General features: G+C 37.9%; 1 protein-coding gene across 1 annotated transcript in view; it reads left to right on the top strand.

Moving 5' to 3' along the window:
• Positions 1-17619, top strand: part of LOC308264147 (cytosolic beta-glucosidase) — a gene marked incomplete at both ends in the record, with an annotated part of 134585 nt that overhangs the window by 45489 nt on the left and 71477 nt on the right. The window contains one exon of the mRNA XM_080697268.1: positions 6025-6252. Coding sequence (XP_080553394.1) covers positions 6025-6252 — 228 coding nt within the window. The remainder of the gene's footprint in view (positions 1-6024; positions 6253-17619) is intronic.

Genomic DNA, 17619 nt, shown 5'->3' with positions numbered 1-17619 from the left:
CAGCTTGATTATTCACTTGTGCTGCCAAATCAGTCGCCCCTTTCACATCACTTCCTGGATTACCTAACTTCCTGCCAGATTAATTATGCATTAAAATGTATTCCCTAATTTTATCCAGGAAGTGTTATTGTTTTGAGTGTGACTCAGAGTATACATTCCACCCAAAAGTGGTAGTCTCATTCATCACAAAAAGCAATCATACTTTTAGAATGTGGGCATAATTGTTATTAGAGAAAATTTCTAATAATCAAATGAGCTATTAACATTATTCTTTCGGCAAGATTTGTGCTGAAATTGTAGTGAGTGTGGATTATAATATGTTCTTATCAAAATATCAGTTATAATTATTAATTCTCCATTCAAAGCGTAGTTTCTTATTGAAACAGTGTTGTTTAGATATGCTCTGCTTGGTTAATATATGTGGAGAATGAGCTATTCCAGTACATTTTCCTGCTAAGTAACACTTCTTAAAATTGTCAAAGCTTGTTTTAGTCATATTCGATGGACTGCTTTACAAAATATATAAATTATGTTTTGCGTTTCCTAGCCTTCATACATTGAGTAGCATGGTTGGACATCAGTTGTTTCTTTCTTCATTCCTCCAGGTCACTATTACTAAGTACAGCAGGAAGGATTTAAACTTCTAAGATCTGGATACAAATCTTGGTGCTCTTATCAATCAGCAGGGTGATCTTAGATAAGGTACTCATAAGTAATATGGTGTGGATCAACAGAGCCTATTGTTAAGTTTCTAGCAATTTCTGTGGGCTGATTCTTAAACATGGCCATTAGTAAAAAGTAAATTATATAAGCTTATAAGTCAATAATTTAAAACTAAGTTTGATTAGGTGTGGTGGCACATGCATTTGATATCAACAACTCAGCGGGTTGAGGCCCGAGGATCACAAGTTTGAGGACAGAACTGTGCATCTTCATGAGAACCTGTCTTCAAATAAAACAAAAAGGGCTGGGGATGTAAGTTAGTGTTAGCACACCCCTGGGCTCATTCTCCAGTACCACAAAAAACAAAAACAAAAACAAAACAAAATAAAGTTAATAAATTCTCAAAATCATTACTTTTTAATTATTTTAGTAAATATACTATTATCTTGAGGTCCTTGAGGTTATATTTATACTTGTATTGGTGCATTATAGTCTCACATCCTAATGTTGTTCAGAGTGATAGCGGCATACATATCCACTGCATTTTCTGAGCTTTTGGTGCATTATAGCCTTGAGGTTATTTTGTTTTCTTATTTCTGGGAAGTATAAAGTGTATAAAATGCCATAAATTTTATAAGGTGGAGGCTACCGTTCATCTTTTCCAACTCTGCCTTCAGTAATATAACATTGGTTTACTTGGAACTGGCCATCGTGGGGGTATTTACACTACAGATATTGGAAAGTGTTGTGAGTCAGTGTTTTATTTGTTTGTGATCCAAACCTAAGAAAGTGACAGAAAGTGTTTATAATGCAGATTGAACCTAAAAGCATTTTATATCTGTGGTTGTTACATTAGGAATAGCACAAAAAGTTGAGGAAATGTTCTTCAGGTATTTGAAAATTTTATCTGAAGCCAGGCATGGTGATGGACACTTGTATTTCCATTACTTGGGAGGCTGAGACGGGAGGATCACGCAGGTTTGAAACCAGCTTCGACTACTTAGTGAGGCCCTCCACAACTTAGTGAGACCCTTTTTCAAAATAAGGACTAAAAATGGGGCTGAGGGTATATTTCAGAGGTAGGATGCCCCTGTGTTCAATCCCTAGTATCTCAAAAATAAAATAAAATAAAAATTGTATCTGAATTTGGTAAAGAAGTAGCTCCTATCACTGGTAAGTAAGTGAAGTTTTGGTACATTTTTGTTATTTTCCTTTCATTTTGCCTATTCATTTAGGTAAAAATATCATCCAATATTCATATGAGAACTCCACACATATGTTGGTTACCAGTACAAGTGTTTAGCAAAAATTAAAAAGACCATTCCATAACAATTAATTGGCTGTTTGGAAGGTAGAGTAACAAACAATGCATATATTATTATTATTATTATTATTATTATTATTATTATTACTATTATTTATAAGCCGGGCGTGGTAGCACACACTTGTAATCCCAGTGCTTGGGAGTCTGAGACAGGAGGAATCGCACAGGTTCAAAGGTAGCCTCAGCTACTTATTATTATTTATAAGTTGTGTCTTATACAACCTTTATATCAGTAAAAATGACAATAAATACATTAATATACATTTTTTACATATATCCAGCAATTAAATATTTATGACTATACCACTGCTTTTACTCTCTGAGATTCATCTTCCTCATTTCTTAAATCAAGTATTCAAAATTATGAGAACTATAATTGAAAAAAATCTCTGTTTTCATGTTTGAATTTATTTCATTCTAAAATAGAAACTACAGCCGGGCGTGGTGGTGCATGCTTGTAATCCCTGCGCTTGGGAGGCTGAGACAAGAGGATCTTACGAGTTCAAAGCCAGCCTCAGCTACTTAGTGAGGCTTTAAGCAACTTAGTGAGACCCTGTTTCTGAATAAAATATAAAAAAGGTCTGGGAGTATAGCCTAGAGGTAGAAAGTCTCTGGGTTCCTACCCCAGTACCACCAAAAAATAAAAGTAAAAAATAAAATAAAATAAAATAAAATAGAAACTATACTTTTTAACCCCCATTCTTCTAATCCCCACATATAGACACAATTTGAAAGCCATTGCAATGTATAAAACTGTATGTTTCTATGATTATATGGCTCCTGAATTTCTTTGTGAAGATATTTATTATGCTGCCATCATATCAATGGTTGTTATGTTTTTTTTGTCAGAGCTCTTTCTAGAAGCTTTTCTATCCTTATAATTTTTTTTTTTAAATTTCAGTACTGGCAAATTGAGCTTAGTGGCACTTTACCACTGAGCTGTATCACCAGCCCCTTTTAAAATTGCTAATTTTAAGATAGACTTCCTAAATTGTCCAGCTGGCCTCAAATTGTGATCCTCCTGCCTCAGTCTGCTGAGTCGCTGGGATTACAAGTGTGCTCCATTGCCTTGGCCCTTCTCAGAACTTCTTATTGACCATGTTGTCCTTCTGTTGAACTGGGGACTATATCAGATTCTTTAAGAACAGTGCACAAAATATGAGTGCAGAGGGGTCCTCACTCAGTGAGGACCTGGAAGAGCTTCCGGAGTCTCTTTCCTCTACTCCAGTCATGAGCTCTTTTCATATATACCAATTATGATTAAATATTTTAGGTTTATCAGTAGGGACTGCAGATAATGTAATAAACAGTTTTGCATCTACTTTCCTCCCTTGTTAAAAGGAATAGATATAGAATATGCAACTGAATCCCGCCCATCCCCATTCTTTACTGACTTCATTTCCTCACTTTGCTCCAAAGGCAGCCTCTAGCCTGCACTTAGCATTTCTGTGTACTCTTTGTAGATACATGTTCAGAAAAGAATGGATTTTTCCACATATTTTTTAACAGAAGCATTTTACTCTTTAATGAACTTGCATACAAAAAAGTCCCATTTCAAACTAAAATAAAAATTTCAGATCATATAGATGTTTACAGTGATTACATTTATCTAAGCAGCATACATACATGTTCAGTTAAGATGTTAAATTTCTGTCATAAATATGCCTTTTTAAAAAAAATACCAAGAACATTATAGAGCTAATGCAAAGTCCTAAACAATCTAGTGGTCACTAAGTTTTTCTTAAGTCTTTACTTTAGATGCTGTTATTTATAGCAAAGGTAAGTAGGCAAAAATCTTTCATATGCTCAAACACTGGGATCTCTAGTTGCTATTGTACTGTCTGGCTTACCAACAAAAGGGTAGTTATTTAAAAAATGTTTTAAGTGAACAAGTTGTAAACTCCAGGGGTTGAAAAATCCTAAGAAACACACAATTGTGAGGATTTACAGCCATCGCAACTGTGACTGAAGGCTATTTTTGCCATTCTTCTGGAGTACGATCTCAAATCAGTATAGTTCAAGATAAAAGATTTTCACATAAAATAGACATATGCACTAATTAATGTATGTCAATCATTTAGTTAAATTTTCCTCTTGAAAAAATGCAATAGGAAACCAGACACTTTGTTTCACTATCTGTTAATATTCACAATTACAACATCACCCATGCTGGCCAGAGCCAGTATATATGGAAATGTTATTTAAATTTTTTTTATTGGTGCATTGTAGTCACACATTTTAATAGGATAAAAGATGGTAGAGACATACATGCACACATCACTCAATTAGCTCTTATCCAATCCCCACCCATTCCCTCCTCATTCCTCTTTCCCATGCTTGGCTTATTGACTAACTTTGATATGTTTGTTTAAGTACATCATGTGCTTTAGAGAGTGCCCCTCTTTCTCCCTCCCATTCCCTCAGTTATGCCGCCTTATTTGCTCTTCTATAGAATGTCCTTCTTCATCTAGAGTCACTTCTGTTACCCATTTCTCTCTAGCTTTAGCATATTAGGGAAAGCATCCAATTTCTTATTTTTCTGTGACTGACTAATCTCACTTAGCATAATGTTCTCCAGTTCCATCCATTTCCCTGTAAATGATATAATTGTGTTTTTCTTTATGGCTGAGTAAAATTCTATTGTGTACATATTCCACAACAGTATGGAAAAAGTTCTTTACACCAAGTCAATGGCTGTCCACAACCATGGGCTAAAGCGCACCATTTCAACCTGGTGTCGCCTGTATTAGTCTTAGTACTTGGTACAAAACATTTGTTGGATTCACAGAGATGTGGATGAATGAATTTTGAACACTAATATTATATCAACAGTGGAAACTAGTGCCTACTCACAAATAAGAGACTAGACCTTCACAGGCTCTCCTGCCAGATAACAGGAGAATAGGATTTTTGTTCATTAGCACCTCATCACTGTGACAAAATAACTGAGAAAATCAACTTACAGGAGGAAATGTTTATTTTGGCTCATGTTTTCAGAAATTTTAGTTGGTGGCAATTTGGCCATGTTGTTCTGAGCCTTTGGAGAAGCAGAGCAACATGACAGGGAGCATAGGATATTCAATCATGGCAGCCAGGAAAAGAGGTGGGGAGAGAGAGAGAGAGGAGGAGGAGGAGGAGAAGGAGGAGGAGGGCGAGAAAGAGGAGGAGGAGGAGAAGGAGGAGGAGGAAGAGGAGGAAGAGGAAGAGGAAGAGGAGGAAGGTGGAGGAAGAGGAGGAAGAGGAAGAGGAGGAGGAGGAGGAAGGTGGAGGAAGAGGAGGAGGAAGAAGAAGATGATGATGATGAAGAAGAAGAAAGAAAAAGAAAAGAGGAGGGAAGGGAAGAGGGAAGAGAGAAGGAAGAAGAAACCAGGGATAAGATAATACAGTTATCAAGGGCACAACCCCAAGAACCTACCCTCTTCAACTAGGTCCTATCTCCTACAGTTTCTATCACCTCCCAAATAGTCCATTCAGCTCTGAACCAGTCAATGAGTTAATCCATTAATGAAATCAGAGACCTCATGATTCAATCTAGAGCCCACCTCTGGCTATTGCTGTAATGAGATGAAGCCATTGACACATGAGACTTTGGGGACACTCCAGAAACAAATCATAATAGAGCCCAAGTGTTGGAGGGCCAGCAATAATGTCCCAAGAGTTTGTGATGTACAAGGATAAGATGTGCCGGTCATGGCCAGGAGGAATTCTCACAAGAGAGCAATGTTTCCACTCAGACTTCGCTAAGCTGGGGCCTGCCTCTGTTTACCAGCCTAGAGTTCTTCAGATAATGAACCATGAAAGCCTGCTATGCAGTGGCACTGTGTGATCATTTTTCATTTGCCACTAGTCAGCTTCAGGGATCAAGGACAGCTAAACACATAAGCCACTCATGCATGTTATTTTAAAGGTGTATTTTAAAGTTATAAACACGGTACATTGGGCTAATAAGCTATGTTCTTTTGGTGACAAATATTTACACTTCACATATGCCTCTTGATGTCAAGAGTGGAACTGTTTCGTTTTCTTCTTTTTCTCAGGAGGCTGGGATGCAGATGGAAGAGGCCCTTGTGTCTGGGACACATTCACCCATCAGGGAGGAGAGAGAGTTTTCAAGAACCAGACTGGCGATGTAGCTTGTGGCAGCTACACTCTGTGGGAGGAAGATTTGAAATGTATCAAACAGCTTGGATTGACTCATTACCGCTTCTCTCTTTCCTGGTCACGTCTGTTACCTGATGGGACGACAGGTTTCATCAACCAGAAAGGCAAGTGTTTCTTAAAAATAGAAGGTTGCAGCTTTAATTCAAGGTTATTGCTGCAGCCTGGCATAATTAATCCAGTATGCTCTTTTGCAGTGGAGCTTTGAAATTGCAAGTTTTCAGAGTGATTATAGGATAAATTTTTTGAAATGGGTTTGCATTTGCTTTCTCAGTAATATTTTGCTTTTCCTTTACTGTTGAGATTTTTCTTGGGGAAGGGAGGTTGGGTTAAGTGTTTTACTTATGCAAGATGTTATCTGAGTGTTAAACTGAAAGGCAAATTTCCAAAAGTTTTTTTCAACTGTTTTCAAAAAGTACAACACTATGATGAGTTGTAAGAATCCCTGAAGAATTTGAGATGGTTCTGAGCATTTTAATTGGAGCTGAATTAGCAGAGCTAACTAGCTAGAACCGGGGTTAGCACCAAGGCTCTTGGAGTTTACTCTTTTGTTATGAAGTATCAGTTATAACATTTAGCTTGTATACAAGTATTTCTTCATCATCTGCCAGTGCCTCAGTTTCCCCATAAGCAGAAAGGAATGTGAATAGTAGCTTATAGTTCAGAGAGCTGTTGGAAAGATGAAATAAATAATCTTTGTAAAGTGCTTAGCAAAGTACTTTACTTACATTCAACAATTATTAGCTATTATGTATTGAAAAGGACCATTCACTGCCTTACTGAATACCTGCTATTTATTAGCACTTTGACATATTTGCTAAACCTTACAATCAACAGGGAAGAAACAATGAAAATATTTTACAGAGGTGTATTTCCAATCCACATATTCAGTAAGTGGGAGATCTGGAATCTAAATCTAAGGCCTTGCTATCCCCTTCCACCCTAACAGGGTTGGAAAACCATGACCTGAGGGCCAAATATGGCCTGCCACCTGTTTTGCTAAATAAAGTTTTATTGGAACTCAGCCATGCCCATTCATCACACATCATCCATGGTTGCTTTCCCACTATAATGGCAGAATTGAGTAGTTGTGGCAGAGACCATATGGTCTGCGAAACCTAAAATATTTACTATCTGGTCCTTTACAAGAAAAGTTTGCCAACCCCTGCATTACAGCATATGGCTTCTTAATAAAGATCCTTTATTATTTGTCCTGGAAAAGATTTCACACTCCAAATAGGACTGGTAATAGCTGAGGTGAGGGGACTCAAGTAGGAGATTTAAGGAGAGTCTCCTAAATGCAGGGTGGGTGCTTGGCTGCACTGTGGGTCACCATACTACCACCTCAAAGAGCCTCCACTGATCCTGAGGGGTTCTTTATGAGGAAGTCATGGGATTCTCTACCTAGAATGGCCCACAATGACAATTCATAGGTAGGCTTGTGCACTTGCCATGTTATTTCATGCCACATGGGGGAATCTCTTTATACAATGGCCTCATAGGGACCATCGGTCTTCCTGTCTTCTTCCCAGATAGAAGCGATGCAGGATGAACGAGCTTATTGCTTGAACCTGATGACATTAGCCCTGACTGACTGCTTCTGATTTAAGGTGTGCTTTTGTGGCCTCGGTGGTTGGTTTTAGTTTGATTTTGAACAGGAGGTAATTTGTTGTTTGGTTTAAAAGTGCATGATTTTCCCACCTCCCAGCCCACTAGCTGTATCTTCCGTGCTTTTTGGTGCACCAAGATCTAAACACTAAAAGTAGTCATTGAATTCTCTCTTTTCTCTCTTTTTCTTTTGCTTCTTCCATCTTGTTGGTTGCCAAATATAGTCCATTCTACATATTCCTTTTTTGTTTTGTGACACTAAGGTTTGAATCCAGGTGCATTCTATATCTAAGTTACATTCCCAGCCCAATTTGATTTTTTTTTATTTTGAAACAGGGTCTAACTAAGTTTCAGAGGGCCTCGCTAAGTTGCTGAGACTGGCTCCAAACCCTTGATCCTCCTGTCAAAGCCTCCCAAGTATTAGGATTATAGGTGTGTGCCACCATGCATGGCTCCTTATACCTTTTTACTTTCTCCCCTCCTAGCCACCTTCTCTGTACCCTTTCTGGTTTAGCTCTTTATCAAGGAATTTTTTTATGGCTTCTGGTAAATCTACCTCCTTTCTCTCTCTCTGTTCTTCAGTTCTTACAAAATAACACTACAGCAATTTTCCTTAGGCTTGAACCACATCACGTTACTGAAAAACACAAGACAAAGAGCATTTAGTCATCTCCAGCCTCAACATGCAATCTATATGCCTTCCTATATTGTTTCAGGTTCTATTTAACTTATTTTTAACTAACCTCTAAAGTTTTGCAAATTATGAATTCCCTTTAGGTATGACCCTTGCAGTTTCTCCATACAATCTCCCAAGTACACAACCCATTACTTATTAAACATACTAAGGTACTTTTTCACTTCCACAGGAATTTTTTGAATTTCTAAAATTTTTTTCTGCTTGGAATGGTCTTTCCTTAACCCTAACTACACCTGCTGAAGGCTTAGACTCCTCAATTCTAGCACAAATGCTTTCTCTTCTTTAATGTTGTCTTCTGTTCCAAGCCAAAAGACATATCTTATGTCTCTCTCTCTCTCTCTCTCTCTCTCTCTCTCTCTCTCTCATCTCTCATATATATATATATACATACATATATACATATGATATATGTGTGTATATATGATATATTATATATGAAATATATATGTGTATATATATATCATATTTTGCAAAGCTCTTAGAGTATTTTTCACACTCTTCATTGTGATTTATTTTATATCTTTTATAAAGTTGATAGTACCTAGAGTTTAATTCCAAAATATGCTGAGTGTCTGTTGTGCACCAGGCACTGTGATAAGTATTCACCACATAGACAAATGAGAATCTACTTGAGTTGTTTACAGTGAAATGGGCATATAATCAGCCTTATTTACCCCTGTAAACTTGTTCAATGCCTTACAGGGAGGGATTCAGCAAACAGTTACTGAATTTAATTGAATGAGATCAATAGCAGTAAAAAAATGATGCTACGGATAGTGATGTTTGCTTTTTATTGTAAATGTAATATTTTCTGCTCATTTTGCTCAACATTGTATTTGATTTGCCAAATTAAGATATAAAATTAGCCCAATGAATAAGGGGCCTCTAAATAGAGGAAATAAAGGGAAAATGAGCATTAGGCTGATCATAAATTTTTCAAGATGATAAATGTAATAAGGACTGAGTTCAACCTAGATCTGCCCTGTGTCAAAACCTAACATACAGCTTAGAGTTCACTTACAGGCTGATAAAAACACTTGAACTCTCTCTGGTATGACTTTCCTGTTGGTAAAATGGATATAGGCTCATTGTCATGAAGACGCTTTCTACTGATTCTTAGAGTTTGGAGTTTTCATTGAGCTCTCATTTGGATGGTAAAGAATAGCGTTAATACTTGTACTTACTACTACTACTACTACTACTACTACTACTACTACTACTACTTATGATCTTCACCAACTTGTAATACAGGTCTACAATTCCTTATCTAAAATTTTAAAACCAAAAAGGCTCCAAGGATTTTTCTAAAAACCGAATCAGCAGCATAACCTTGCCTGAATTGGTATAAACCTTTTTTGTTATAGTCTAAGTTTATTCTCTCTCTTTCTCTATCTCTCTCTCTCTCCCTCTTAATATATCTATCTATATATTGCTGCAGAAATAATAATAAAAGGGATTCTGATCCACACCTACTAAAGATATTTAATATGTGATATTTACTCTTGAGTTTTCTTTTAAAAATCCCCTAAATATGAGTGTATTTTCTCCCCCAATTTTTAAAATAAGGATCATGGTTCTTTATCAATATGTCAATGTATGAAACCCTTTAAACCCAAGTTAAGATGTACAGAAGAAGTTCATTGGGACACACTGTTGCCAGTCTAAGAGCAGTGAAACAGAAAAACATGAGCACAGAGATGGTGACCCCAGATGCCCCAGAGTCACCTGAAGAGCACGGGGAGATCACTCATGCCAAGCTCCCGTGGCAATCATGTGCCACAGCACTGGGCTTCTTGTGTTTGGCCCCAGCATTTGCAAAGCCACAGCTGATTAATATTACAGACTTTCTCCTGAATGAGAGGACACTTAGGGTTCTTCCAGGAGGCCAAATTTCAATATGCAGTTGCTCATTCTTGTGCAGTGATCTGTTGAAGACATTGGAGTTGTTTTAACCCAGGAAGGCCAACATTGTTTTTTACATTTAAACATTTCTTCAGAGAGAATGCAAAGAATTAGAAAACTCTATTTCATTGTCCTTTTGAAGATACCCATTTTTTGTGTTTGACTACTCATTTTAAAGCTTATTTATGGAACACTTGGAACCTTGTAAAATGCTATGTCCCAGAGCTGGAAAAATAGTTCACAAAGTAGAATTGTTGTATAGCCTTTCTCTTTCAAATGTCAAGTTTTCAAGGTTTAACAAGATGAGATTGAGCTGGCAACTGAAATCATATATTTCTATATTTTTCAAATGTCCAAGTGCATTTTCATATCTGCCACAAATGTAAGTTTCAGGTGATTAGTAGAAGATCCTACTATTGGAAAGGAAAGAGAATATTTATAAAGAATTTCTTGTTCACTTTATGATTTAGAATACAAGAGCACTTAGCAAGAATGATATAAATGAATTAGACAAACATTAACCTTGTGTTCTATCTTGAGTTTTACCTTAGACTAATAATGCTCCTCCCAACATGTCCTTGTTTTGAATCTAAGAAATTGTGAATATATTAATTTACTTGGTTAAGGGATGTCACAGATGTGATTGAGTAAAGGGTTTGGAGAGGAAGAGATTATAGTGGATTATCTGTTTTGTTCCTTTGTGATCACATGATCTCTTACAAGAGGAAGGCAGGAAGATTAAAGTTGGAGAGAAGCTAGAAGAACTGAAGCAGAGGTCAAAGAGAAGATATGAAGCTGAAGATGGAAGAAAAGGCTTCAAGAGGAAGCATGATGGATGTTTCCCCAATCTAGGAAGAGCAAGGCACAGACTCTACCTGGCTGTATCCAGAAAGAAGCGGGTCTGCTGACATTTTTATTTTAATCTCTTGTAAACTATTTGAAATTCTGACACCCAGGGCTGCAAGATAATAAATTTATATTGGTTTCTAACTCTAAGTTTGTGGAAATTTGTTACAGGAACAGTAGCAAGCAAATAGAGATGGTGTGGTAAGAGTATCTAGGACAATTAGAAATTAATGGATGGTTTTTTTTTTTTTTTTTTTTCAAAATGGCGACTGAGGGACACAGCACCTCTCAGTAGCTGAAGTAAATAAAGTTTAAATACTGAGAAAGCAGTGTCTAAATCAACAAAACAAATACACACCAGGAACCAAAACACATCCTGTACCTCGGCGGAACCCTGAACTTGAACAAGAAGAACAAAGATCGGACACGGGACCTGCTCAGATACAATCTGACCGCGGACCGGAACGCTGAGCCGCGGGCTGCTTTGGCAGCTGTCCAAGGAGCTGCCTGCCCGATATTTCCACGGCAAGATAATCCGGGAATAAAAACGGACTTAGGACCGCATCCTAAGCAGCGAGCAGCACCCACCAGAACTCTGTCTGCCCACCAGCGACCGGATCACATCGGCACAGAGACTCACACGGATTCCTGCACCAAGACAGGTACCTGAGGGCGCCCTAGTAACTGGGGTCCTAGCGTGTGCGGAGTCGCAGTCTCAAACCCCCACCACGGGCTCAAGCCTCAGAGCACTCTCCTCGCGCATCCTGCCTGTCCCCTACTAGTAATCAGTGCCTGTACACTGCCCTCCTAAATTGGAGCCTGCTTCTGTGGCTAACCCCTGCCACCTTGCCAGAGCCTACCCTCCAGGCTGCAAAAGCACTGGGAGACCCGGAAATCTCCTTGGGGCACCCCCAGCCTCTACGTCCCGCGGGACGCAGAGACCATTGCTGGACACCGCACACTGGACCCTTGAGCACCTACCCTGCACCCCTGGCCCACCGCGGGGTATTCCCAACCTCCTGGTAGCCAGATGCTTAGTTCTAAGTGAGAACACAGCTCAATACACCTTGGAAGAACATACCAGCAGCAATAGACAGCTGCACCCACTCTCACTAGGGTCCAGTATTAACAGGGCATCCAGCCTGCACTCTTGGAATAGGCAGAGCTCTGGCAGTAAGTGTGGCCACCCAGGAACCAGCATTCATTTGCCCAGGGCACATCTTGGGACCACACCTGGCTAGCCCAGCTGGAATTTCCAGAGACACAAGAAAATCCATCGGGCCACAAAATCTGCTCAGGACCTCAGGGGGAAGTGCCAATTACACTTTAGTCACTCTCCACCCCTGCTGTAGGGAAGCACAGGCTGGAGGCGAGGGTGGTGAGTGCAGATGTGCTGACCACAGGTTAGAATTTCGCAGAATCTGTGAACTGTACAGAATCAAATAACAGTGAAACCAGACACCCGGACACATAAACCTAAAGCAGCTAAAGGAGAAAAAGGTGTCCAAACACCCAGAGTGACTTAAGAAGATAAAAATAGAGTACAAAGAAAACTAAGAGACATTGGACGGTATCCTGAAAGCTACCAAGCAATCAGATACACACATATTATATGGACCTGACCCCATATGCGTAAATAAGTAGGACTGTTTGTTTTACTTTTAATGTGGATGTTATGTTTTCTTTTGCTTTTAAAGTGCTTTTGTTTTAGTATGGTTATTGCTGTTTTCTTTTTTTTTCTTTTTTTTTCTTCTTTTAATCCAAACTTCTCTTACTTTAACTTGTTGTTTTATATATATATACATTGGATAGTTTGCCTTATTTTTTTATTTCACACGGCTGCTAGTTCCTTTTATTTTATTCCTCTTCCTTTTTCCTCTTTCTTCCCTTTTCCTTCCTTTTCTTTCATTCTCCTCCTTTGATTGGTTTACCTTCCTTTTTCTTGGATTACATAATAGTCTTGGTATCTTGAGGGGATTCTTTTTTTTTTTTTTTTTTTTTTTTTTTATGTCTGTCTGCTCCTACCAGCATCCCTATTTACAAACCTTCCCACACTAACCTACATACATTTCTCCCCCAAAACTTTTCCCCATAATATACCTCATGGTTTAAAACTCAAAGTATTTTTTATATCCATAACTACTCTACTAACAACAAGAGTCCTAGTAGTTAACTCTCTCTCATTCATAGCAAGTTATTACTTTATCATACTTAAAGTCCTTCTCAACCTAACATATCCTCCACCTAATCTGACTCCTTTACCCATCACCCCAGCTCCTCCCACATCACCCACTTTCAACACTGGAAAGGCTCTGCTGACTGGCCGATACTCCTAAACTCCTAATATTAAGATTTGACTAAACACATTACTCACGAACGATGGGTAGAAATCAGAAAAACAGGACAGAGAACACTATAAATATGAGAACCAGGAGTTATGAAGAGACAGCAGAAATCACGAATACTGACCTACTAGAAATGCAAGAAGGGGAGTTCAGAATCTTGTTGTTCAATATGATGAAAGGTTTTAAAACAAGTATAGAGGAGGTTAAAGGTGAAATAGAAACACTAAAAAAGAATCAGAAAGAGGTCTGGAATGAAATGAAAGAAGCAATAAGTGAAATGAAGACAGCAATAGAAAGAAACTCTGGAAGATTAGATGAAATGGAAAACAGAATATCAATATTAGAAGACAGTACATCCCAAACCGAAAACACAGTCAGCGATATACAGAAATCTTTACAGCAACAAAACCTAAACATCCAGCAATTATGGGATAATATGAAGCGCCCTAATTTACGGATAATAGGCATTGAGGAAGGGATAGAGGTACAGACCAAGGGCATATGTAATATCTTCAAGGAAATAATCTCAGAGAATTTTCCAAATATGGAAAGAGACTTGAATCTTCAAGTACAGGAGGCATACAGAACTCCACTGAGACAGGACCAAAGAAAAACCACTCCACGCCACATAATAACCAAATTGACCAGCATAGAGGCCAAGGAAGGAATCTTAAAAGCAGTGAGAACAAAAGGACAGGTGACATATAGAGGCAAAACAATAAGAATCACCCCAGACTATACAACCCAGGTCAGGAATGCTAGGAGAGACTGGTATGACGTGATTCAGACCCTGGAAGAACATAACTTCCAGCCCAAATTAATCTACCCAGCAAAACTACTATTCAAGATCAATGGGGAAGTCAAAGTCTTTCAGGATAAACAGAATCTCAAAAAATTCATGAATTCAAAGCCAACACTAGAGAAAATTCTTAAAGAAATAAATCATAAGGAAGAAAAAAGAAGCAGACTCCAGAATCAGAGAAGCGAGGAAGTTAATAAGTGGGCCATTTAAGTAAAGAAGAAAGATCACAACACCCAAGAGTAGACAGAACACAAAATGGCAGAAAACAAAAAGCATATTTCAATAATATCACTTAATGTCAAAGGACTTAACTCACCAATCAAAAGACATAGACTGGCAATGTGGATTAGGAAACATAATCCAAACATATGCTGTCTGCAAGAAACTCACCTCACAGCCAAAGACATTCACAGGTTGAAGGTGAAAGGATGGAAAAAGATATACCATGCCACCAGTGACCGAAAAAGAGCAGGGGTAGCAACCCTGATATCCAACAAAACAGACTTTAAAATAAAACACATCAAAAGAGACAAATCAGGGCACTTCCTTTTATTAAAAGGAACAATACACCAAGAAGATATAATGATAGTAAATATTTATGCCCCAAATGTGGGTGCAACCACATTCGTAAAACAAACCCTTCTGGACATAAGATCCCAAGTAGACCCAAATACAATAATTCTGGGAGACTTTAATACGCCTCTCACACCACTGGATCGATCTTCGAGGCAAAAGATGAGTAAAGATGCTTTAGAACTAAAGGAAACCATAAACCAAATGGACCTAATAGACGTTTTCAGAGTATTTCAACCAGGAACTACAGAATACACTTTCTTCTCAGCAGCCCATGGAACCTTCTCCAAAATAGATCACATCCTGGGACACAAAGAAAATACCAGCAAATTCAAAAAATGTAATATAATCCCATGCATCTTTTCAGACCACAATGGAATAAAAGTAGAAATCAACAACAGGAAACTCGAAAGAAAGTATTCAAATTCATGGAGAATGAATGATACACTACTAAATGACGAATGGGTAAGAGCAGAAATTAGGGAAGAAATAAAGAAATTTATGGAAACAAACGAAAACAGAGACACAACCCACCAAAACCTATGGGACACCATGAAGGCAGTACTAAGAGGAAAGTTTATCGCATTGAGTGCCCACATAAAAAGGATGGAGAACCACCAAGTAAAGAACCTAATGAAACAACTCAAGGATCTAGAAATTCTGCAACAATCCATTCCCAAAGCCAGCAGAAGACGAGAAATCATCAAAATTAGAGCAGAAATAAATGAAATAGAGAACAAAAAAACAATTCAAAGAATCAATAAAACAAAAAGTTGGTTCTTTGAAAAGATTAATAGAATTGATAAACCCCTGGCCAACCTAACCAAAAGAAAAAGAGAATCAACTCAAATTACCAAAATTAGAAATGAAAAAGGAGATATCACCACTGATAGTGAAGAAATTCAAAACATTATCAGAAACTACTTTAAAAATTTATACTCCAATAGATTTGAAAACCTGGATGAAATTGACAGATTTCTAAACACAGTTAACCTTCCTACACTCAACCAAGAGGACATAGCAAGCCTAAACCAACCAATAACAACCAAAGAAATAGAAACGGCAATAAAAATTCTTCCACCAAAGAAAAGCCCAGGCCCAGATGGGTTCCCAGCTGAATTCTACAAAACCTTCAGTGAACAACTAATACCAATACTTCATAACACGTTCCGGGAAATTGAAAGAGATGGAACTCTTCCAAATTCCTTCTATGAGGCCAGTATCACATTAATCCCCAAACCAAATAAAGATACCTCAAGAAAGGAAAACTACAGACCAATATCCTTAATGAACATAGATGCAAAAATTCTAAACAAAATACTAGCTATACGCATTCAAAACTATATCAAGAGAATAATTCATCACGACCAAGTCGGTTTCATCCCAGAAAAACAAGGCTGGTTCAACATACGCAAATCAATACATGTTATTCACCACATAAATAGAACCAAGAACAAAAACCACATCATCATAGCAATAGATGCTGAAAAAGCATTCGACAAAATCCAACACCCATTTATGTTAAAAACACTGCAAAAAATTGGGATAGAAGGAAAGTACTTCAACATCATCAAGGCAATATACTGCAAACCCAAAGCCAACATTATATTGAATGGGGAAAAACTGCAAGAATTTCCGCTACAGTCAGGAACAAGACAAGGATGCCCACTTTCACCTCTCCTTTTCAATATAGTCCTTGAGACTCTTGCTGCAGCAATCAGACAAGAGAAGGAAATCAAAGGAATCCACATAGGAAGAGAGGAAGTGAAATTATCCTTATTCGCAGATGACATGATCCTTTACCTGGAAGACCCAAAGAACTCAACCAAAAGACTTCTGGAGCTGATCGACAAATTCGGCAAAGTCGCAGGTTACAAAATCAACCTAAAGAAATCAGTGGCCTTTCTTTATGCCAACAACGAATCCACAATGAAGGAAACAAAAACAACAATTCCATTCACTATAACCTCAAAACCAATAAAATACCTAGGAATAAACCTAACCCAAGATGTAAAAGACCTCTACAACAAAAACTATAAAACATTAAAAAAAGAAATAGAAGAAGACCTTGGAAGATGGAAAGATCTCCCGTGCTCATGGATAGGCAGAATAAATATCATCAAAATGGCCATTCTGCCAAAACTGATCTATAGGTTCAATGCAATTCCCATTAAAATACCAGTGACATTCTTCAGAGACCTAGAAAAATCAATCATGAACTTCATATGGAGAAAGAAAAGACCTAGAATAGCCAAAGCAATTCTCAATAACAAGAAACACGCAGGAGGCATTACAATCCCAGACTTCAAACTATACTATAGAGCAATAGTAGTAAAAACAGCATGGTACTGGCACAAAAACAGATATACTGACCAGTGGATTAGAATAGAAGATACAGAAACAAACCCACACATCTTTAGTCAATTAATCTTTGACAAAGGGGCCAAACACATACGCTGGAGAAAAGACAGCCTTTTCAACAAGTGGTGCTGGGAGAACTGGCTAGCCATTTGTAAAAAGATGAAGCTAAACCCCTATATCTCACCTAACACAGGAATCAACTCAAGATGGATCAAAGACTTAGAAATTAGACCTGAGACGGTGAAGTTAGTAGAGGAGAACATAGGTTCAACACTACAACATATTGGCACAGGCAGTAACTTTCTCAACAAAACCTCCAAAGCTCAGGAAATTAAAGCAA

Source organism: Muscardinus avellanarius (assembly GCF_963383645.1).
Source record: "Muscardinus avellanarius genome assembly, chromosome: 6".
NCBI classification, from domain to species: Eukaryota; Metazoa; Chordata; class Mammalia; order Rodentia; family Gliridae; genus Muscardinus; species Muscardinus avellanarius.
Note: the sequence above shows the minus strand (reverse complement) of the source record. Positions and strands in the feature narration are given on the sequence as shown.